A 23499-nucleotide genomic window follows, 5' to 3' on the forward strand; every position below is an offset into this window, starting at 1 on the left:
CACCACACTCCTGGGCAGAGAGTTCTTCTGCTGAACAGTTCTCACAGTCAGGAAGTTCTTCCTCATGTTCCGGTGGAATTTCTTTTCCTGTAGTTTGAAGCCATTGTTCCACATCTTAGTCTCCGGGGCAGCAGAAAACAATCTTGCACCCTCCATGTTGAGCAATATATTCTTTGTACCCACAAGAGCATATCCAAACCCTCAAAACCCAGAAATAATTTGTCAAATATTGAATGTGTTGTTTAAGGCTTTCATAGCTGGTTGCTGTGAGTTTTCTGGGCTGTCCGGCCATGTTCTAGAAGCATTCTCTCCTGATGTTTCACCCACATCTATGGCAGGCACCCCCAGAGGTTGTGAGGTCTGTTGGAAACTAGGGAAATGGGGTTTATATATCTGTGGAATGATGTCCAGGGTGGGAAAAAGAACTCTTGTCTGTGTGAGGCAAGTGTGAATGTTGCCATTGACCACCTTGATTAGCATTGAATGGCCTTGCAGCTTCAAAGCCTGAATGGAGACTCCACCACAAATATCAAAAAGTACCATAATCAAGGGAACCACTGACAATATAGAGAAGCTGATGAAGAAACATAACATAAAAACTATCTACAGACTCACTAAGAAAATCCAACAAATGCTGTGTTCAGCAAAGGACAAGAGGGATTCTCTCATCTCTGAAGGAGTCTACCATATACCATGCAGCTGTGGACAAGTCTACATAGGGACCCCCAAACGCAGCAGCATTGCCCAGACACGCATCAAGGAACATGAAAGGCACTGCAGACTAATTCAACCAGAGATGTCAGCCATAGCAGAGCACTTGATGAACCAACCCGGACACAACATAGTATCTGAGAACACAGAAATGCTGGACCTCTCTAACAACCTCCATGTCAGGCGACACAGAGAAGCCATTGAAATCCACAAGCATTCGGACAATTTCAACAGAAAGGAGGAAGCCATGAAAATGAACAAAATCCGGCTAACAGTATTATTAAAAAAATCTAAAATCAGTAAAGAATGACCAAAATTCAAAAATGGGGAAATTCCAGACAAGAATCAATCAGGTCCAGTTAACACCTCCCAACAAAGGATTCCCCAGGCAGCAACCAGCCAGGCTGTAAGCTACAAGGCGATTGAGTGCTAATCAAGGTGGCCAATTGCGACATTCACACTTGCTTCAAGCAGACAATAGTTCTTTCTCCCACTCTGGACATTATTCCACAGATATAAAATCTCACTGGCCTAGTTTCCAACAGACTTCACAACATCTGAGGTTGCCTGTCATAGATGTGGGCGAAAGGTCAGGAAAGAATGCTTCTGGAACATGGCCAGACAGCATGGAAAACTCACAGCAACGCACTAAGAAAGATTGACTAAAAAGTTCAGCCAGAAGTAACATGAGGGAAGGCATTAGAGCAACAATGGGATACTACCAGCTCCACAGTCAATTACACTCATGTCCTACTTGTTGTTGTTGTTGTTGTTGTTGTTGTTGTTATTCATTCAGCAAGGGTCTCAGTTGATTCAACTTCAGAGCTTCTCCCTTTCTTATGGGATTGTGTGTGATGCTCCTGGTGAAACAGGCCCTCTTCTCCTGACCTCTGTGCAGGCTCCTGGCGGAGAAGCGGAAAGAGCTCTGGGATCAAATCAACAAGCTGCACAACGGACTCTTCAAAATCGACGAGACACGCGAGAAAGTGGAGGTGATGACGCTGGAGCTGGAGGAGGCTCGGAGGAAGGTTGCAGAATTTCAGAAGCAGTGCGAGGAGTACCTGGTGGTCATCGTCCAGCAGAAGAGAGAAGCTGATGAGCAGCAGAAGGTAAGCTGCCAAGGCTGGGCTCCTCTTTTGTAGTTGAGCCTTTAGCCAGCTCATGCTTCTCCTCATGCGCTGCCTCTTTCCTTCTCCCCGCAGACAGTGACGGCGAACAGTGAGAAGATTGCTGTTGAGGAGGTCAAGTGCAAAACGTTGGCCGACAATGCCCAGAAGGACTTGGAGGAGGCCCTGCCAGCTTTGGAGGAGGCCATGAAGGTAGTGGGATGTGGAAACCTCCCTTTGGTGGAGTTGCAGCTTGGAAAAGTTACTTTTTTTGGATTCCATGAGCTCTATAGCTCCCCTCTCTTCCAAGAAACTCCTCCAAACATTGCCTAACAGTTCTCAAATAGGAATTTCCAATGTTGTACACCAGAGCAGGGACACCTCTTACCTTAAACTCCACACCAACTTGGTAAAATCAGCAAACAGTTTATTGTAGAATATATGTAGGCAGTAAAAATAGCAAGACAGTAAATGTCCAAAATCCAAGATAGTCCATAAGCTTCAAAGGGAAACACTTGAAACCATGAATCAAAACAGCAGGAAAATCCCATAGGCAAAATTTTAGCTTGGCAAAAACTTGGTACATGAAACTCAGAGCACTTGAAAGCAAGACCGTGATAAAATAACAATGTTGACTCGACTGAGGCAACTGTCTCCTATGAATCATTATAAACCTTTTCTAAAACCCAGAACTGAAAGGAAAGCATTCTTCTTGACTTTCCCACCAGATAACGGTTTGTTATCTTTCTTTTGCTGTAGATTGCTTCAGTCTCTGAAAGTCCTGCCTCTGTTTACTAAAACTTTGCTTTCTGTCCAAGGTTTCACTATCCTCTCCCCCATTAACCCCTGCAACTAGCAAATCAATCTCAGCATCATTTTCAGACAGTTGTCCTGAGAAAAGTGGTGAAAGGTCTTTCCCAGGAATGTGGCCTTGCTCAGGCCTCTCTTCTGAACTTAACTCAAGTCCAAGTTTTCTGAAAGGACTTGATGCTCACAGTAACTCTAAAGAAATGGCTTTATAAAGAGGAGAGTCAGTCTGGGATGGGCATGGACAAACTTTGGCCCTCCAGGTGTTTTGGACTTCAACTCCCACAATTCCTAACAGCTTACCGGCTGTTAGGAATTGTGGGAGTTGAAGTCCGAAACACCTGGAGGGCCAAAGTTTGCCCATGCCTGCAGACCTTCCTTAGGCTGTCTACACCCTCTATTTGGCCCTGATATTTGCTCTATCTTGCTGCTCCATGCTTCCTGGTGGCTGGCTGGGTTTGGTGGTTTTTCAGTTTTTTGCCAGGGTTGCCCTACAAAGCCAAGCAAGTCCCCTTTCCTTCCAATGTCCATACTTTGTGTCCCTCAACCCCTGGGACTAGTCTCTCCTCATGGCTCTGGTGTCCTTCCCTTTGCCCCAGGCCTTGGAATCCCTCAACAAGAAGGATCTGACTGAGATCAAGTCCTACGGCCGCCCTCCCACCCTGGTGGAGACTGTCATGCAGGCCGTCATGATCTTGCGAGGCAGCGAGCCCACCTGGGCAGAAGCAAAGAAGCAACTGGGTAATCCTATTTGTTTGTGTGTTGTTGTGTGCCTCCAAGCTAGCTCTGGTTTATGGTGAGCCTGGCACAGGGCTCTCTCTTTTTTTTTTTTTTTTTGCAAGGTTTGTTCTGAGGATGATTTGCTATTGCCTTCCTCTGAGGCTGAGAGAGTGGGACTTGCCAAAAGTCAGCCAGTGGGTCTCCATGGCTGAATGGGGACTCAAACCTTGTCCTCGTCTGGCATTAAAACCATTCTGGCTCATGCGTCTTTATAGTCTGCCTTTTTCCAGAGCCAGAACTCAGGACATCTAATGAAAGTTTAACACTGTACTGATAAACATTTCTGTCATGCAAACATTAAAACACAATTAAATTACCGATATAATTAAAGCAATGTAAAAGCATTAAAAAACACAACAAACGCAGAGAGTGCATTAATAAAGTCCCTTTCCTCTTGTGTAGTCAGTTCTCAAAGTCCTATTGAAATGAAAAATGAAAAAAGACAATTAAAGCCCTGGCAGATTGTGCAAACAGAATCTGCAAAGCCCACCTCCTCCAAGGTGAACTGAACCACCTAAACCTGGCTCTGTAGGCCAATGGAGGCTCCGCCACAGACATTAGAAGTGCTGCAATACTGAGAGCAAGTCATGAGAGTGAAGACAAAGATCCACCCAGAGGCAAACTGTTTTTGCCATACATCAAGGGAACCACTGACTCCATAGGGAAGCTGATGAAGAAACACAATATACAAACTATCTAAAACCCACCAGGAAGATTCAACCAATGCAACATTCAGTAAAGGACAAGAGGGATCCTCTTACCTCTGCAGGAGTCTACTGTATACCATGCAGCTGTGGACAAGTCTACATAGGGACCATCAAACGCAGCAGCATTGCCCAGACACAAATCAAGGAACATGAAAGGCACTGCAGACTACTTCAACCAGAGAAGTCAGCCATAGCAGAGCACCTGATGAACCAACCTGGACACAGCATATTATCTGAGACCACAGAAATGCTGGACCACTCTCACAACCACCATGTCAGACTACACAGAGAAACCACTGAAATCTGCAAGCATGTGGACAATTTCAACAGAAAGGAGGAAACCATGAAAATGAACAAAATCTGGCTACCAGTGTTTTAAAAACTCTAAAATCAAGACAGTAAATAAAGAGCAACACTCAAAAATGGGAATTTCTGACAAGAATCAATCAGGGCCAGCTACCACCTCCCAACAAAGGATTCTCCCAGGCAGGAAGCAGCCAGGCTTTGAAGCTGCAAGGCCATTCAGTGCCAATGAAGGTGGCCAATTGCAGCATTCACACCTGCCTCAAACAGACAAGAGTTCATTCTCCCACCCACAGATATATTATATTTTTATTTATTTGTGATATTTATAGCCCGCCTTTCTTAGCCATATGGTGACTCAAGGCGGGTCACAGATTGGCACAATTTGATGTCAGGCATTCATAAAAATGCCATTAAAAACAATCAACATTACCATATAAAACATAAATAAAAACCGTTAAAGCATATACTCATCGGTGTCATCCTGTTAAAAACATTATCCAGTAACATCGTCTGGCCATTCCATGTTCGTCGTTCATAGTTCCGTGTTATCTATTCCACTGCATTATCAAAAGCTTGCTCAAAGAGCCAGGTCTTTACTTTTTTTCGGAAGGAATAAACCCCACTTGCCCAGTTTCCAACAGATCTCACAACCTCTAAGGATGCCTGCCATAGATATGGGCAAAATGTCAGGAGAGAATGCTTCTGGATCATGGTCATATCACCCAGAAAACTCACAGCAACCCAAATAAGGCTTCATCTGCCTATGGATGGATAGGAAGGGAGAAGTGTTACTAAGGGGTAAGGGGGCCCTGAAAACAGGCAATACACCTTTCACACATCTCCACTATTTCTTCTACAATACAAAACATTGTGGGGCCCTGATCTGAATATTATTTTATTTTGTTCATATCACACCTTTTTCCTAGCACAGGATTTAAGGTGATTTGTGTGTGTGTTTGCCTTCAAGTCACCTATCAACATAAGAAATTAAAGCAAAGGGTGACCATCCACCAGGAAGGCTCTCTGTTGTGCCATTGCCAAAAGTGGCTGTAATACTGGCGGGACCCAGAGAAAGCCTATGACTATGGGGCACCATGACTATAGTGGGGGGAAAGCAGTGGGAAGAAGCCATGCTCCCCCTGTGCCACCATCCCAGTGACATTCCTTACCCACTGAAGCTCTTGCAGTTGCTGATCGACTTGAAGGTGGTTGCTTTTCTGTCTTTCAGAGGCTTCACAGAACCTGGGAGAAGGCAAGGGGATGCTGGGCAAGATTCACTCTGGGTTGGGTTGGGTCCAGCCAGGTTCTTCTTGTTTGGTGTGGTTTCTCTGACCCCAGCCTTGCCTTTCTAGGTGAACCCAACTTCATTAAGCAACTTGTCTACTTTGACAAGGATAACATCTCTGATAAAGTGCTCAAGAAGATCAGCGCCTACTGCTCACAGCCGGACTTCCAGCCGGACATCATTGGGCGGGTTTCTTTGGCTGCCAAATCCCTGTGCATGTGGGTGCGAGCCATGGAGGTGAGCCAGGAGAAGAGGGAATACAACACGGGAGGATCAAGAGGAACCCGGCATCCTGGACTGATGGGTGGTCATGAGATGGGAGAGGATTCTGCCTCTGCACTTGCAAGTTTCATTTCATTGTTGTGCCTCCCTCGTTCCAGATGTATGGCCGCATTTACCGAGTGGTAGAGCCCAAGCGTATTCGGATGAAAGCCGCCCTTGCCCAGCTGGAAGAGAAGCAAGCTGCTCAGAGAGAGGCCCAGGAGAGACTTCGAGAGGTCAGTCTGTCAAGAAGGAAAATTGTTTATTATGTTAATGTTTTAATTGTTTTTTAACTGTTTTTACAATGTTGAGCATTGAATTTTGCTATTGTTAACCACTTTGAGTTGTCTAAGGGCTGAGAAAAGCGGTATATAAATGAAGTAAATAAATAAATGAATGAATGAATGAATGAATAAATAAAATCTCAAAATGTGACTGGATGGCAGGAACCACCCAGTGGTTCTCAACCTTCCTAATGCTGCAACCCCTTAATATAGTTCCTCATGTTGTGGTGACCCCCAACCATCAAATTATTTTCATTGTTTTTTCATAACTGTGATTTTGCTACTGTTATGCATCTTAATGTAAATATCTGATATGCATGATGTATTTTCGTTCACTGGACCAAATTTGGCACAGATACCTGATACACCAAAATTTGAATACTGGGCAGGATTGATTTTGTCATTTGAGAGTTGTAGTTGCTGGGATTTGTAGTTCAGCTACAATCAAAGAGCATTCTGACCTCCACCAACGATGGAATTGGGCCAAATTTGGCACACGGAACTCCCATGACCAACAGAAAATACTGGAAGGGTTTGGTGAGGATTCACCGTGAGTTTTGGAGTTGTAGTTCACCTACATCCAGAGAGCACTGTGGACTCAAACAATGATGGATCAGGACCAAACTTGGCACGGGTTCTCAATATGTCCAAATTTGAACACTGGTGGAGTTTGGGGAAAATAGATCTTGACATTTGGGTATTGTAGTTGCTGGGCTTTGTAGTTCACCTACAATCAAAGAGCCCCTTGAATCCACCAACGATAGAATTGGACCAAACTTCTGACACAGAACCCCCATGACTAACAGAAAATACTGTTTTCCAATGGTCTTTGGTGACCCTTCTGACACACCCTTGCAACCACTCCAGGGGTCCCGAACCTCAAGTTGACTTTAGACTTTAGTACCCCTATCTAGCCATCTAGGCTGGTCTTTTTGGACATCCTTCCCCTTTAGACACTGCAGGGTGGGGATCTAGTTCTTCAGGACCCTTCTCTGCCCCACTTAGGTGGCCGAGAAACTGGAGATGCTCAAGAGAGAGTATGAGGAGAAGCTGGCTCAGAAGGAGGAACTGCGCAAGAAATCAGAAGAGATGGAGATCAAGCTGGACAGGGCAGACAAGCTGGTGTCGGGCCTGGCTGGAGAAAGGATCCGGTGGGAAGAAACAGTCAAGGTAGCTGATCCCCAACCGTCCATCTATCTCCTCTTCTTCTTCTGTGCTCAATAAGTGTGGAATGTACAGTCTGTGCTCTCACTAGAGCTTGGAAAAGCTGGCAGGGGGAACTCTAGGAACTGCAGTCCTAAAACACCTTTTCTCCAAGCACCACATGACAGGCTTTTCTTAGAATGTGGATCTGCTTTTGTTTGATATAAAATGACAATACATCAAGAATGACAGAAATATTGGACCAGTCTCTGTTGGGGAATCAGAGCTGTTAGGCTCAAAAATAACCCTCAGTTGAGGCAATTGCATCAAAACATAGCAGAGTACAAGGAGTAAACTCCATAACCAGCAGATGAGATTGGATCTTGATTCTACTGATGAGACTCAAAATGATTTGTTACATTGATGCTTAATTATTTATTATGCTACTGTTTTAACTGTCCTTAATTGTTTTTATGATGTTTAGCATTGAATTTTTACTGTTGTTAACTGCTTTGAGTCGCCTAAGGGCTGAGAAAAGCGGTATATAAATGAAATAAATAAATAAATAAAACTTACATGTGGTGAGAAGGGGTAGCCTTCTAATCTTTAGGATGGCTCAGGATTTCAGAGTCAGAACTTTAGGTTCAAAATATTTATTAAAGTAAAAAGAAACACATTCTTGATAGAACAGTCTTGGAGCTAACGGACTTACTAAATCTCATCTTCTAAAGAAGGTAAAGGGTAAAAAAGTCCATGCAGCTACATTTTGCCTACAAAGAGGCAAAATATTTCCTCAGAGGAAGAAAGAAAAGCAGAAGAATACTTGTGGAGACTTCATGGTCTTCCCAGAGGAGTTTAAATTTAAGAGGAAGTTCCCTCACAGAATTCAATTACTATGTCATCAAAGTGGGAGGAGAGAGTGGCTAGCAGTAAAGACAAAAGACAAAGCCCTTTAAGAAGCATGCATAGGAAGGTTGAGTAGTCTAGCTACTCACTGAGAACTGGAAACTTTGTGACACAAAGACTTGTGGATGAAAGCCAACAGTCTCTGTCATGGGATGGTCAAAGGATGTTGAATCGAGAGGAAAGGGGAGAGAGAGGGAGGGTTCAAGATCCCTTTAGGGCTTCACAATAGAAGAGCCATTGGCGCTAAAGGATATCAAATGGTGTCCCCTGGTTCCTCTCCCCACCTTGGACTTCCTGCTTCCCTCTAGGGCTTTGAGGAAGACTTGGGCTACCTGGTGGGTGACTGCCTGGTGGCAGCAGCGTTTCTGTCCTACATGGGGCCTTTTCTGTCCAATTACCGGGAAGAACTTGTTTCTCACATCTGGATCCATCAGGTAAGCTTTGCCTGCCTTCCCTGAGAGGGCAGCCTCACTCTTCCTTCTTATTTGCAGGATCCCAACTAGCCTCCCTCTGTTTCTTTGGGGTTCCTTCTATCAAGAAACACCAGCATTGAAGAGGGGACTCGTGCTTTTCTTTGAAGATTGGCTTCTGGGAGAGAGTGGAGGTTCCAAGTGTCCTTGAGGGCTTCATAATATGAATGGGCCGTCAGTGTTGAAGTGTGGTGAATTGTTTTCCCTGAGAGAACATGCTGCCTGGTGACCTCAGTGGCATTAGGTTTGGGCCTACTGGGTAGCAGCTAAGAGACGACATACATCTGTGCCACATGAATCCAGCACACAACCTCTCCTAGACAAAGCAAGGAAAAACCATGCAGCATAAGGCTTATTTATTTATTGTGTCAGGGGCAGACCAAACAGTTGCATTGAATTTTTTAACAAACAAACAAACAAACAAACAAAACCCAAAGTTTGCAAGCTTGGTAATGGTTGGTCCTTAAAAGGTCAGTTGGTTGTTTTGCTTGCTTGTTTCATGCTGCAAGTCACTTCTGATCGCTTCTGGTCACTTCTGGAGTGAAAGAATCAGCCGTCTACGAAGCCGTTGCCCAGGGGACGCCCGGATATCTTGCAATCCTGCGAGGAGGCTTCTCTCATGTCCCCCAGCATAAGGCTGAGAAACATGCTTGCTTTTTTTGCCTGCAGATCAGAGAGCTTCAGGTGCCCTGTTCCCCCCACTTCACATGTGACAGCTTCCTCAGCAACCCAACAATTGTGCGTACTTGGAACATCCAAGGGCTGCCATCAGATAACTTCTCAACAGAGAACGGGATCATTGTCACAAGAGGCAACCGGTGAGTCCTAGTCTGTAGTGTGCCTGAGGTCTCCAAAGGCTTTTCAGTCACATCCATCCTGACCCAAGCAAGATACCTGGGTCATCACTCTTGAATCACCTCCTGACCCGGAGGAGGCACCGACAGGTTCAGAATGAGACCCTAACAAGGCCTCAAGATGCTCAAAGCACCAGTGTCCCTTTTCCATTTCCTTTTGGTCTTCCACAGGTGGCCTCTGATGATTGACCCCCAGTGCCAGGCCACAAAATGGATCAAGAACATGGAAGCAAAGAAAGTAAGAAGTAGCACTGCATAGAGTACCTTGCTTCCCTAGATTTCGTAGACATCTCTATATCTATATTGCTTTTAAAACTATTATTGTAATTTAACCTTCTTGTTTGTTTACAAATATACAACTCGAAACAGTATTGTATGAACATATATATTTAAGATCATTTAATAAACACTTAAAGCTTGAGAGACATCTCTTTGACCCCCAGTGGGGTTTTTTTTTTTAACATGATAGACAGGGAAGTTTCTGTGCTGGAGACAAATAGGAAAACAAGGATGTAAGGGGTGAGCTGCTTGCTCAGGAGATAGATAGATAGATAGATAGATAGATAGATTATAAATTTCCAATTAAACAAGTTTACAATAAAAAGAATTGGGTGGGGGGGTGGAATAAGCACAATAAAATAGCCCACTTATATACAAAATGGAAAAGAAATCAGTTCAGCCAATAATATGACTGCTGAAACTTATTATACAGTTCAAATACACAGCAATCACAAAATAATATTACATGAGTTTGGTACAGTCTCTCTGAAAAGATATCAACGCTCTGTGTTCTTGCATCGAGTTAAGCATAAATCCGCAGCCCACGACCGGTTTCGGCCTCAATCCAGGCCTTCCTGTGGTGGACTGAAATTGTTATATATATATATATATATATATATATATATATATATATTTGCTGCAAACACTAGGAAAGAGGGGGAGTAAAACACTAGGAAAGAGGGAGAGGGGTGCTAAAAAATCCCCAAAAAACACACACACTGCTACCGGAAATATGACAATATTTATTATTATTTATTTACTGTATTTGTATACCACCCTTCTCAGCCCACAGGCAACTCAAGGCGGTTTACAGGGGCAACAATTCAATGCCCAACAACACCGTAAAATACATTAAAAACATTAACATATAATATAAAACCATAACAAGATCAATAAAAACACAAATCATTAAATTTGGAGGATATGGGAAGGACAAATTGCATAGGGGAAAAAGGGTTTGTACTTCCATTCTTCTCTATATTTGTTTTTAAAGCTTATTATAGTCCTTTTATTACGACTTGCTGCCCTCCCAGCGGTGGCGTCTTCTATCAGCTCTCATCTTTTTAAATTAATAATTTAACTTAATTTCCCTTCAACCATTCTGTGGAAGGAGTCCAGTCTGTTGTTTCTATATATCTTCCTTGTGTCTTAGATACCAGTGATGTTAATTTATATTTGCTGTGGTTCTTGACATGGCTCTGTCTTCTGTCTTCTGCAGGGCCTCAAGATCATTGACTTACAGATGCCTGATTACCTGCGTATCCTGGAGATAGCCATCCAGCATGGGGCTCCAGTGCTGCTGCAGAACGTGCAGGAGGAACTTGACCCCACACTGGCCCCTATCCTCAACAAATCCGTCACCAGAGTGGGTAAGATAAGCACCAAGCTCTCATCTGCTGCTTGGGAGAGAACAAATTGGGAAACGAAGCAGGAAATGCCTGGGATGCTGCTCTGTATTGAAAGGCCTCTGAAGTGGGTGGAAAGGGGGAGGAATAAGGGCCAGTACAGTGGAAGAGGAGCAGAACCCTAACTGGGCCATGAGGCTTCCTCCCTTTTGGCCAAGGTGCCAGCTCACTCTCTTCCTTTTTCTCTCTCATTTTCCTCTGCATGGGACAGGCGGGCGCTTGCTGATAAGACTCGGGGACAAGGAGGTGGATTACCACCCTGAATTCCGCTTCTACCTGACCACCAAACTGTCTAACCCTCACTACACTCCGGAAACCTCTTCCCAGACCACCATTGTTAACTTTGCTGTCAAAGAACAGGTATGGACTGCTCTCAACTGGTGCTTGTTGGCCTGAAAGGTAGGAGCCAGGAGGTGTGGGGCAGAGGCAGGAATAACCAGGAGAGAAGAAGTTCTCATTCTGGACTGTGGGGAAGAATAGATGCGGGGGCAGGACAGAAAGGGCTGAACCTCACTATGTGCCCCGCAATCTCTTCAGGGTCTGGAGGCTCAACTTCTGGGCATCGTGGTGCGAAGGGAGAGGCCCGAACTGGAAGAACAGAAGGACCACCTGGTGCTCAACATTGCAGCTGGAAAAAGGAAGCTGAAGGAGCTGGAGGACGAGATCCTGAAGTGAGCATTGGGTGCAGAGAGGGAGGAAGGACCAGGTCCAGGCCTTCTGATGTCTAAAGATGTAAATACTGCGGAATCTGAGCTTTTAAACTGGAAAATAACCCTCAGTTGGGGTAATTCTCATACCAGAAGTAAACTTCATAGCCAGCACAAACTTATGTACGGGGAGCTAGGATAAGCTTTAACTCCATAGGATGATACAAGGTTGCAGATTCAGAACTTTAGGTTCAAAAGTATTTATTGAAGTAAAAGAAATACATTCTTTGTATTGTCAAAGGCTTTCATGGCTGGAATCAATGGTTTGTTGTAGGTTTTTTTGGGCTATATGGCCATGTTCTAGAGCAGTGGTTCTCAACCTGGGATCCCCACATGTTTTTGGCCTTCAACTCCCAGAAATCCTAACAGCTGGTAAATTGGCTGGGATTTCTGGGAGTTGTAGGCCAAAAACATCTGGGGACCCCAGGTTGAGAACCACTGTGCATCAGGCGAAACGTCAGGAGTGAATGCCTCTAGAACATGGCCATATAGCCCGAAAAAAACCTACAACAACCCAAATATATTCTTGATGGAAGAGGTCTTGGAGCTAACTAGCATACTAAATCTCATCTTCTAAAGAGGTAAAAGGGTAAAAAGTCTATGCAGCTACATTTTGCCTAGAGAGAGAGGCAAAAAGTGTCCTCACTGAAAGGAAGAAAAGGCAGAAGAGAACAATGGGGGAGCCCACATGGTCAACACAGGGCAATAAAACTTAAAGAAGAAGTTCCCTCACAGAATTCCTGTATCATCAAAGAGGGGGAGTAGACAGTGTCTAGCAGGAGGTACAAAGACAAAGCCCCTTTGGAAAACATGCATGGTAGAGTTGGGAAAGGAATCCTTCAGCTTAATCCTATATCTAGTCTAACTACCCATTGAAGTCTGGAAACTTGATGACACAAGACTTGTGCAGTCCAGAGATGAAACCCAACAGTAAATCTCAGAGAGAAGAGAAGCCAGGTTAGCAATGATGAAACAGAACCGGGCCTGAAGTGATAACAAAGTGCAAAAGCGAGAGGTGGAAGTCATGAAGCCTGAATCGCAGTGTTCACTTCTAGGTATCTCATGTTAAGGTGGATAGAGACACTGTGGAGCAAGGAAGTGATAAAGAGGTAGAAAGAACAAAACACATGAAGGGAAGTTGAAGGGGCTTGTGCTAGTTTGGTGAGAAGACTGGGATTCGGTGGCATAACCGAACTCTTTAAATATCTCAAGGGCTGCCAGAAAGAGTAGGCTTATTTCGTGCATCCTCAGAGGGTACAACTAAGTCTGTTGGTTGGATGTTACAGGAAAGCAGATTTTGATGGAACATTAGAAGAAACCTCTTGACAGTTGGGTAGTGGAACCAGTTGCCTACAGAGGTGGTGGGATCTCTTACTGAATGACATCAAGAAGAGACTGGAAAGCTCCCTGATGCTGAGGATGCTCTATTTAGAGTGTCAGAATTGAACCGATGGGTTGGACTAGATCAGGCATGGGCAAACTTTGGCCCTCCCTCTGGGTGTTTGGGCCTTCAACTCCCACAATTCCTAACAGCCTACCGGCTGTTAGGAATTGTGGGAGTTGAAGGCCCAAGCACCCAGAGGGAGGGCCAAAGTTTGCCCATGCCTGGACTAGATGGTTCATAGGACCCCTTCCAACTTTATAATTCTATGTTGTGGGCCTGGGGCATTCTTCCTAATAGCCCACAGAGGGTCTTCTGGGTTCCTTTCACAGCCCTTCAGATCCCATCCTCACGCATTCAGCCAACCATTGTGGGCTGGACTGACTCTGTCATTGCGCCTGCGGATCATTGTTCAAAGTCACTCTGCCTTCTGCCCTCAGGCTGCTGAATGAAGCCACGGGCTCCCTCTTGGATGACGTGCAGCTGGTGAACACACTGCAGACCTCCAAGCTCACTGCCACTGAGGTCACAGAGCAACTGGAGATCAGCGAGATGACAGAGATTAAAATCGACACTGCCCGGGAGGTGAAGTGCATCTGTGGGATCATGCTTTATATTCATTTATTTATCTTCCACCTTTCTAACAGCACAAGACCCCAGGGATGTAGTCAGATGTAAACTTTGGGGCAGAGACTGAGCATTCCTGGGGCCAAGGAGTTTTTTGGGGATGCAGATAATGCTCCTTCAAGAAACCCCAAAATTTCTACAGGGTCAAGAAAAGCTAGTTCAATAGTTTCCAACCTTTGGTCCTCCAGGTGTTTCAAACTTCAAATCCCAAAAGCCAATTCTGTCAAGCTATGGCGCAACTTGACAGAAGCAAATGCTAGATACACCAGATACAGCTCTGTAAAATCATGGACTCTGGAGACGTCAGGTTACAAGGAAAACTCAGTTTACTAAGCACATCTAAAACACGTCCATCTACAGCGAGCGACACACAGGGGAAAAAACTCCAAGGAAAACCGAAAGTCAAAACAGTTCTTTGCAGCTGCTAAGCTCTGCTGCTCCAAACGGTTAACTCCCTACATTTTCTCAGCAGCAGAGAGCTTATCTTAAGGTCACTCAATCACAGCCTCAACATAAACACTTCAGTATAGCATTACATTCTAAGTGGCATCCATATTGGCAATACAAGAATTACATTTAAAACACACAATATACCTCAACATATTCTGACATATTCAGCTTGGTCATCTGTGGGGGGGCAAAGGGGGAAGGAGGGGAGAAAAAAACTGCTGGACACAAGTGGTAAATTAGTGGGAAATGGGATTGGTAAGTGGAATATCACTTACAGTTCATACTTGATTATAAGTCGACCTGAATATAAGCTGTGGCACCTAATTTTACCACAAAGAAAACCTGGGAAAACGTATTGATTTGAGTATAAGCCAAGTGTGGGAAATGCAGCAGTTACTGGTAAATTTCAAAATAAAAATAGATACCAATAAAATTACATTAATTGAGGCATCCGTAAGTTAAATGTTTTTGAATATTTACATGAAATGTAATTTAAGATAAGACTGTGCAACTCTGACTAAATCATTATTCTAACCTTTGATGCAAATGTGTTTATGTATCCTTCCAATAATAATAAGGAGAGTAAAATAATAATAATAATAATAGAGTAAAATAATGGAAATGTAATAACAATAATAAAAATAGAGTAAAATAATAAATGTAATAATAACAATAATAAATAAAGTAATAAATCTAATAAAATAATAATAGAGTAAAATAATTTAACTGTAATAATAATAATAATAATAATAATAAGTAAAATAATAAATAACTTTGACTCGAGTATATGCTGAATGGGGCTTTTTCAGCCCAAAAAAGCTGCTGAAAAACTTGGCTTATACTCGAGTAAATACGGTACCTGTTCTGTTTAGCCTCACAGAATGGCTACAGAGACCTGTATTACTCTACTTGCATTTACAATAATAATTTTTAAAAATTAAGAAATTCTGGGAGATGAAGCCCAAAATACCTAGAGGGCCAATGGTTGGGAACCGCTGGTACTTGAGTAGGGAAATTTCCACAGTTAAGGGAAGTTTCTCTTTTTAGACTACACCACTCAAAATTCCCTGGCCAGCTTGCCTAGTGCCCCAGCCTCCTCTCCATCTTGCCACAGGCTCCTTTGCTCTTGGACTCTTCCTGCTCACTGCATAACCATCCCTGTCTTCTCTGCCAGGGCTATCGAGCGTGTGCTCAGAGGGCATCCATCCTCTTCTTCGTCCTCAACGACATGGGCAGGATTGACCCTATGTACCAGTTCTCCCTAGATGCCTACATTGACCTGTTCAACCTCAGCATCACCAAAAGCCACCGGAGTTCCAAGCTGGATGAGAGAATCCGCTTCCTCAATGAGTATCACACCTATGCCGTCTACAGGTAACCTGGTTTAAGGGCATAGGTGTCACTTTTGGAAAAATTGCATTCATAATCTTTGTGAAAAGGAAAAATGATGTCATATACTTTTGGTGAAAGAACATCTGGAGGCCACCTTTTGAAAACCACTAGTCAAGGAAAGGCACTTATTCAAAGTCAACCCTTTGAGTAAGTGATGTTCACAAGCATTCATGTAATGGCACACAGGTAACTCAGCTGTTAAACTGATAAACCATGTCTTTGAACTGCCAGGGACAAAAACATGCCACTTCACAAAAAACATATATTTAGCTAGCAGAGTTTTAAAATGTTTCTTTGAAATTGAAGTTCAAATTGCAGTTACCCAAAATATATACTCTCCCTTGAAACCTCTTAGTTTAAAATATTCCCTGGCCAGTATAGTATAGTAAATAAATAAATAAAATATGCACTCAGAGACAAATAAACAAAGTCTTCTTTAAAAAAGTAACATATCTTGTTTACTCATAAACATCTTGTATTAATTCAGCATACAGGCATATTTCTTATTAAAGTTCAGTTACAGATAGGATGTAGTTTCTCTGTGTTGAAAACACAGGGCATCACTCTTAATCAATAGTCCATAGTCCAAAGTCTTGAAGTGTACATCTTATGAAAGTCCAAACTGTATGACTCCACTCACTGCTTCTCAAAGCAAACATATAGTAAACTGTTCCTGCATAAGTCTTGAATCTGAACATGCTCAGTACAATCACAACCTCTCTCACAAGAAAAAGGTCAGTCAAACTGGCAAATCAATATATACATGCAATGTTGTTGTTGTTCATTCGTTCAGTCGTCTCCGACTCTTCGTGACCTCATGGACCAGCCTACGCCAGAGCTCCCTGTCGGCCGTTACCACCCCCAGCTCCCTCAAGGTCAGTCCAGTCACTTCAAGGATGCCATCCATCCATCTTGCCCTTGGTCGGCCCCTCTTCCTTTTGCCTTCCACTTTCCCCAGCATTATTGTCTTCTCTAGGCTTTCCTGTCTCCTCATGATGTGGCCAAAGTACTTCAACTTTGTCTCTAGTATCTTTCCCTCCAGTGAGCAGTCGGGCTTTATTTCCTGGAGGATGGACTGGTTGGATCTTCTCGCAGTCCAAGGCACTCTCAGCACTTTCCTCCAACACCACAGCTCAAAAGCATCGATCTTCCTTCGCTCAGCCTTCCCTAAGGTCCAGCTCTCACATCCGTAGGTGACTACAGGGAATACCATGGCTTTGACTAGGCGGATCTTTGTTGCCAGTCTGATGTCTCTACTCTTCACTATTTTATCGAGACTGGACATTGCTCTCCTCCCAAGAAGTAAGCGTCTTCTGATTTCCTGGCCACAGTCTGCATCTGCAGTAATCTTTGCACCTAGAAATACAAAGTCTGTCACGGCCTCCACGGTTTCTCCCTCTATTTTCCAGTTGTCAATCATTCTTGTTGCCATAATCTTGGTTTTTTTGACGTTTAGCTGCAACCCGGCTTTTGCGCTTTCTTCTTTCACCTTGATTAGAAGGCTCCTCAGCTCCTCCTCGCTTTCGGCCATCAGAGTGGTGTCATCTGCATATCTGAGGTTGTTAATGTTTCTTTCAGCCATTTTCACCCCAGCTTTGCATTCATCCAGCCCCGCACATCGCATGATGTGTTCTGCATACAAGTTAAAAAGGTTGGGTGAGAGGATGCAGCCTTGCCGGATGCCTTTCCCAATCTTGAACCAGTCTGTTGTTCCGTGGTCAGTTCTGACTGTTGCTACTTGGTCCTTGTACAGATTCCTCAGGAGAGAGACAAGGTGGCTTGGTATGCCCATCCCACCAAGAACTTGCCACAATTTATTATGATCCACGCAGTCAAAGGCTTTAGAATAGTCAATGAAGCAGAAGTAGATGTTTTTCTGAAACTCCCTGCCTTTCTCCATTATCCAGCGGATATTGGCAATCTGGTCTCTCGTTCCTCTGCCTTTTCTAAACCCAGCTTGAACATCTGGCAACTCTCGCTCCATGTATTGCTGGAGTCTTCCTTGCAGGATCTTGAGCATTACCTTACTAGCATGAGAAATAAGGGCCACTGTACGGAAGTTTGAGCAGTCTTTCGCATTTCCCTTTTTTGGTATGGGGATATAAGTTGATTTTTTCCAATCTGATGGCCATTCTTGTGTTTTCCATATTTGCTGGCAAATGGCATGCATCACCTTGACAGCATCATCTTTTAAGATTTTAAACAGTTCAGCTGGGATCCCATCATCTCCTGCTGCCTTGTTGTTAGCAATGCTTCTTAAGGCCCATTCAACCTCACTCCTCAGGATGTCTGGTTCTAATTCATTCACCACACCGTCAAAGCTATCCTCGATATTGTTATCCTTCCTATACAGGATACAGGTTTGCCATTGCCTGGGGAAGGCAATGGCAAACCACTCCAGTATCCTTGCCAAGAAAACTAAATGGACCAGTACAACCAGAGATATGTCGGTATGCCATTGGAAGATGGGACTCCCAGGTCGGAAGATGGCCAAAATGCTACTGGGGAGGAGCAGAGGATAAGTTCAACTAGCCCCAGATGTGATGACGCAGCTAGCTCAAAGCCGAAAGGAAGGCTAGCGGCCGACGGTACTGGAGGCGAACGACGAATCCGATGCTCTAAAGATCAACACACCATAGGAACCTGGAATGTAAGATCTATGAGCCAGGGCAAATTGGATGTTGTTATTGGTGAGATGTCAAGACTAAAGATAGACATTCTGGGGGTCAGCGAACTGAAATGGACTGGAATGGGCCACTTCACATCAGATGACCACCAGATCTACTACTGCGGACAAGAGGAACATCGAAGAAATGGAGTAGCCTTCATAATTAATAAGAAATTCGCTAAAGCGGTGCTTGGATACAACCCAAAAAATGACAGAATGATCTCAATTCGAGTGCAAGGAAAGCCTTTCAACATCACAGTGATCCAAATATACGCCCCAACCACAGCTGCTGAAGAAGCAGAAGTAGATCAGTTCTATGAGGATCTGCAGGACCTACTGGATAATACACCAAAAAGAGACATTATTTTCATTACAGGAGACTGGAATGCCAAGGTGGGAAGTCAAATGACAACTGGGATCACAGGCAAGCATGGTCTGGGAGAACAAAATGAAGCGGGACGCAGGCTGATAGAATTTTGCCAGGAAAACTCGCTGTGTATAACGAATACTCTCTTCCAACAACCTAAAAGACGGCTTTATACATGGACCTCACCAGATGGTCAACACCGAAATCAGATTGACTACATCCTTTGCAGCCAAAGGTGGCGGACATCCATCCAGTCGGTGAAAACAAGACCTGGGGCTGACTGTAGCTCAGATCACGAACTTCTTATTGCCCAATTTAGAATAAAACTAAAGAGATCAGGGAAAATACACAGACCAGTTAGATATGATCTCACTAACATTCCTAGCGAATATACAGTGGAAGTGAAGAACAGATTTGAAGGACTAGATTTAGTAAACAGAGTCCCAGAAGAACTATGGACAGAAGTCCGCGACATTGTTCAGGAGGCGGCAACAAAGTACGTTCCAAAGAAAAAGAAAACCAAGAAGGCAAAATGGTTGTCTGCTGAGACACTGGAAGTAGCCCAAGAAAGGAGGAAAGCAAAAGGAAACAGGGATAATAAGGGGAGATATGCCCAGTTAAATGCGCAATTCCAGAGGTTAGCCAGAAGAGATAAGGAACTATTTTTAAATAAGCAATGCATGGAAGTGGAAGAAGACAACAGAATAGGAAGGACAAGAGACCTCTTCCAGAAAATTAGAAACATTGGAGGTAAATTTCAGGCAAAAATTGGTATGATAAGAAACAAAGATGGCAGGGACCTAACAGAAGCTGAAGAGATCAAGAGAAGGTGGCGAGACTATACAGAAGATCTGTATAGGAAGGATACATGCAATACAGGTTAGCAAATATATACATCAGCAAACAAATAGCAAAGGCTTGGAAGATTGCTATTTCCAACAGTCACACTGTCCTTCTGTCACCATCCACCCAGATTTCAGAGCTCAGACAGGTTACGTTTTAGGAACTACAGACACCTCCCCCATTCCTTTTCTGGCTTGGATATTCAGGCATGGTCCAAAAATAAATAATTTGTCAGGGCTCTTATCCAGAGAGATTAAAAACAAAGGTTCTTAAAGTTAACATGTCCATCATCTTTTCCACTGTGCCAAGCAGTCTATGCAGTTTGGTTTCATTTGACAAGAGCCAGGTACAGTGTTACTGAAGGAGGGGAGATTGCCCACTATTCCTCAACCCTTCCTTGCTTGCTCCTTCCACAAACAAGCAGAAGGCAGCCATATTTTTCCCAAACAGACATCAAAAGGGCAAAACCTAAACAGGACCTGAAGAGCAGGAAATCTGGGCTGTGGCACAGCTAGTTAGTAGCCAGCTGCATTAAATCACTACTGACTGAGAGGTCATGAGTTCAAAGCCATCCCGGGTAGGAGTGAGCTCCCATCCATTAATAGTCTATCTTGCTGTTGACCTATGCAGCCCGAAAGACAGTTTATTTATTTCTGGTATTTATATCCCATCTCTTCTCAACCGCAAAAGGGGGACTCAGGACGGCTTACATAGGCAGCAATTCAATGCCGTTGCATGAACAATTAATACAATAACCATTAAATAAATCATCAAACCGTTAAAATACATAAAATACATAAGCCATTAATTAAACAATATAAAAAAAACTTTGTTACCAAACAGAATCGTATCTTCATGTAAATCGTCTTTCCAATCCATTTCCACTAAAGTGCTAATATATGGTTGCTGACCGAAAGCCTGGTCCCATAGCCACGATTTTACGTTCTTCCTGAAAGCCAGGAGGGAATGGGATTGATCGTATCTCGCTCGGAAGCGCGTTCCACAAGTGGGGGCCACCACCGAGAAGGCCCTGTCTCTCGTCCTCACCAGCCGTATTTGTGATGTTGGTGGGAGCGAGAGCAGGGCCTCCCCGAATGATCTTAAGTTACGAGGTGGGAGGTAGAGGCAGATACGTTCGGACAAGTAAGCTGGGCCAGAACTGTATAGTTGCATCTGTCAGGTAGGAAATTTAGGTAACGCTTTATGCAGGGAGTCTAATTTAACTAATTTACGACATCATAAAACCTTCCAGCAGCGTGCCTAAGAATGAGGAAGTACTCCATTAAGGACTCGGGGTCACAGGTGGACAGTGAAGCGGCAGTTCCCCTGGTGGCCAGAATCGAGCATACACTCATGAAGCCAGAAAAAGCTGGAATGTTAAATTACCTTTGTATCTGTCTATATATGTTGTGTGTCTAATGGCATTGAATGTTTGCCATGTATATGCACATTGTAATCCGCCCTGAGTCCCCTGCGGGGTGAGAAGGGCGGAATATAAATACTGTAAATAAATAAAATAAATAACAGAGCAACTAGTTGCTTCTGTCCATCTTAACCAGTCTCTCCTCACTTTGCCAAGGTACACCTGTCGGGGCCTCTTTGAACGGCACAAACTGCTCTTCAGCTTCCAGATGTGTGCCAAAATCCTAGAAGTCTCTGGCAACCTCAAGATGGATGAATACAACTTCTTCCTTCGCGGAGGAGTGGTAAGCATCAGGTGGAGGCTCTTGGCCTGGCCTGCTGAAGGTTTTGAGGCTGCTGCACTGCTAGGTCGAGAACGTATGGAATGGTCAGAACATCAGCCCTTGTAGCCAGGTATTGTTGGCACAGACTGGCATCGGTTCTATCATGTTTTCTTGAAAAGCACGGTCCAAATCCTTCCAAGAGATTCTTGAGACTGAAACTAGAGCCCTCCACCTTTACAACCTTTGGCAGTCTTGAAGGAAGCTGGGATGCTTGACTTTTAATATCATGCTAATCCTAACTGTGCAAGGAGAGAAGGAAGCTTGGCCTCCCTGCTCCCTCTCCTGATCTGGCTGGGAGGCTTTCCCAGGGCCTGGGCTTTGTAATCTGAGAAGGACTTGACGCTTGGCCAAGCCTGCCCATGACAACGGGCCAGAGAGCAATGGCAGAGCAACCCTCCCCCTCCTTTCCCCACGCAGATAGCCAGGGCCTTGGCAGGGAGGCCACAGAGGAAAGAGAAGCCACTCCTCTGTGTGTATTTATGTGCCTTTGAGTCACTCTCATGAAGTTCATAGGTGTTTTCATAGGGCAAAAAATCCTCAGGGGTGATGTTGCCACTTCCTTCCATTGAAATAGAACCTACCACATCTGGGATTCTTAGGCAGGCCTTTTGGGCTTGGGGAAGTTCTTCCGTTTGGACTGCCAATGCCAAACCCTGGCTCCTGCTCAATAGAGTTGACCCTAGCTGAGTCCCCCCCCCTCGGGGGTCAGAAAGGTGGGTTCCCAATGCAGGAAATAAATAAATAAATAGCTCTGAACTACAAATTGAAGTGCTATGGGTGACTGAGGCTCCTTCTACACTGCCATATAAAATCAAACGTATCTGTTTTGAACTGGATTATATGGCAGTGTAGACTCATACACGGTGGAGTGTGGAGAAGAGCAGACCACAGACCACCTATTACAATTCAACCTGAGCTCTGCCACAAGCATAATGGAGGACCTTCTTATAGCAACGCACTCCAAGTAGCCAGCTACTGGTCAAAGGACATTTAGTAAACTTTGTTTGTGTTTTTAAATACATTACAACTGTACCCTTGATTTGCCTCTGAAACAAAAAATAAAATATTCTGCATTTATATGGCAGTGTAGAAGGGGTCTGAAGCTTTTATTGTTGGGGAATTTGAGCTGTTAGGCTTATAAATCTTGGGAGGAGAGCAATGTCCAATCTCGATAAAATAGTGAAGAGTAGAGACATCACACTGGCAACGAAGATCTGCATAGTTAAAGCAATGGTATTCCCCGTAGTCACCTACAGATGTGAGAGCTGGACCTTAGGGAAGGCTGAGCGAAGGAAGAGAGGTGCTTTTGAACTGTGGTGCTGGAGGAAAGTTCTGAGAGTGCCTTGGACTGCGAGAAGATCCAATCAGTCCATCCTCCAGGAAACAAAGCCCAACTGCTCATTGGAGGGAAGGAGACTAGAGACAAAGATGAAGTACTTTGGCCACATCATGAGGAAACCGGAAAGCTTAAAGAAAACAATGATGCTGGGGAAAATGGAAGGAAAAAGGAAGAGGGGGCTGGGGGTGATGACCTTAACCTCGGCTTTGCCCTCCCACTAAAGTGGCAGTCCCAGCTTAACTTTCTCTTATGGTTCTAGTCTCTTTCAGTGAGGAACAATGCTTCAGTTTTGGTTTAGAGCTATCTTGAGAACTGAGCTACTCAGACTTGATGTGTGGGGAGCCCCAAGTCTTTGGCCACCTCTGTTTCTGGCCATGAATAGGTTCTTTGTTTCCCTTCTCTTGAAAGGCAGGAGTGAGCTAGGCCCTCCTGTTCCTTTGGCCACTTCCTCCTCCCATTGTCCTTTTTTGCAGGTTCTGGACAGAGAAGGGCAGATGGACAACCCCTGCACGAGCTGGTTGGCCGACACCTACTGGGACAACATCACTGAGCTGGACAAGCTCACTAACTTCCATGGCATCATGAACTCTTTTGAGCAGTACCCCCGGGACTGGAACCTTTGGTACACAAGTTCCAAGCCAGAGAAAGCCATGCTCCCAGGTCAGCTCCACATTG

General features: G+C 44.2%; 1 protein-coding gene across 1 annotated transcript in view; it reads left to right on the top strand.

Annotated features, from left to right (window-relative positions):
• The window catches only part of DNAH2 (dynein axonemal heavy chain 2), a 202285-nt gene that overhangs the window by 153738 nt on the left and 25048 nt on the right, over positions 1–23499 (top strand). Inside the window, exons 60-75 of the mRNA XM_060779843.2 lie at positions 1610–1820; positions 1914–2030; positions 3224–3365; positions 5770–5939; positions 6083–6199; positions 7253–7417; positions 8605–8730; positions 9436–9584; positions 9792–9858; positions 11119–11269; positions 11517–11665; positions 11843–11976; positions 13834–13978; positions 15645–15844; positions 21320–21446; positions 23298–23484. Of these exons, the coding sequence (XP_060635826.2) occupies positions 1610–1820; positions 1914–2030; positions 3224–3365; positions 5770–5939; positions 6083–6199; positions 7253–7417; positions 8605–8730; positions 9436–9584; positions 9792–9858; positions 11119–11269; positions 11517–11665; positions 11843–11976; positions 13834–13978; positions 15645–15844; positions 21320–21446; positions 23298–23484 (2357 nt within the window). The remainder of the gene's footprint in view (positions 1–1609; positions 1821–1913; positions 2031–3223; positions 3366–5769; positions 5940–6082; positions 6200–7252; positions 7418–8604; positions 8731–9435; positions 9585–9791; positions 9859–11118; positions 11270–11516; positions 11666–11842; positions 11977–13833; positions 13979–15644; positions 15845–21319; positions 21447–23297; positions 23485–23499) is intronic.

Source organism: Anolis sagrei, chromosome 6 (assembly GCF_037176765.1).
Source record: "Anolis sagrei isolate rAnoSag1 chromosome 6, rAnoSag1.mat, whole genome shotgun sequence".
NCBI lineage: Eukaryota > Metazoa > Chordata > Lepidosauria > Squamata > Dactyloidae > Anolis > Anolis sagrei.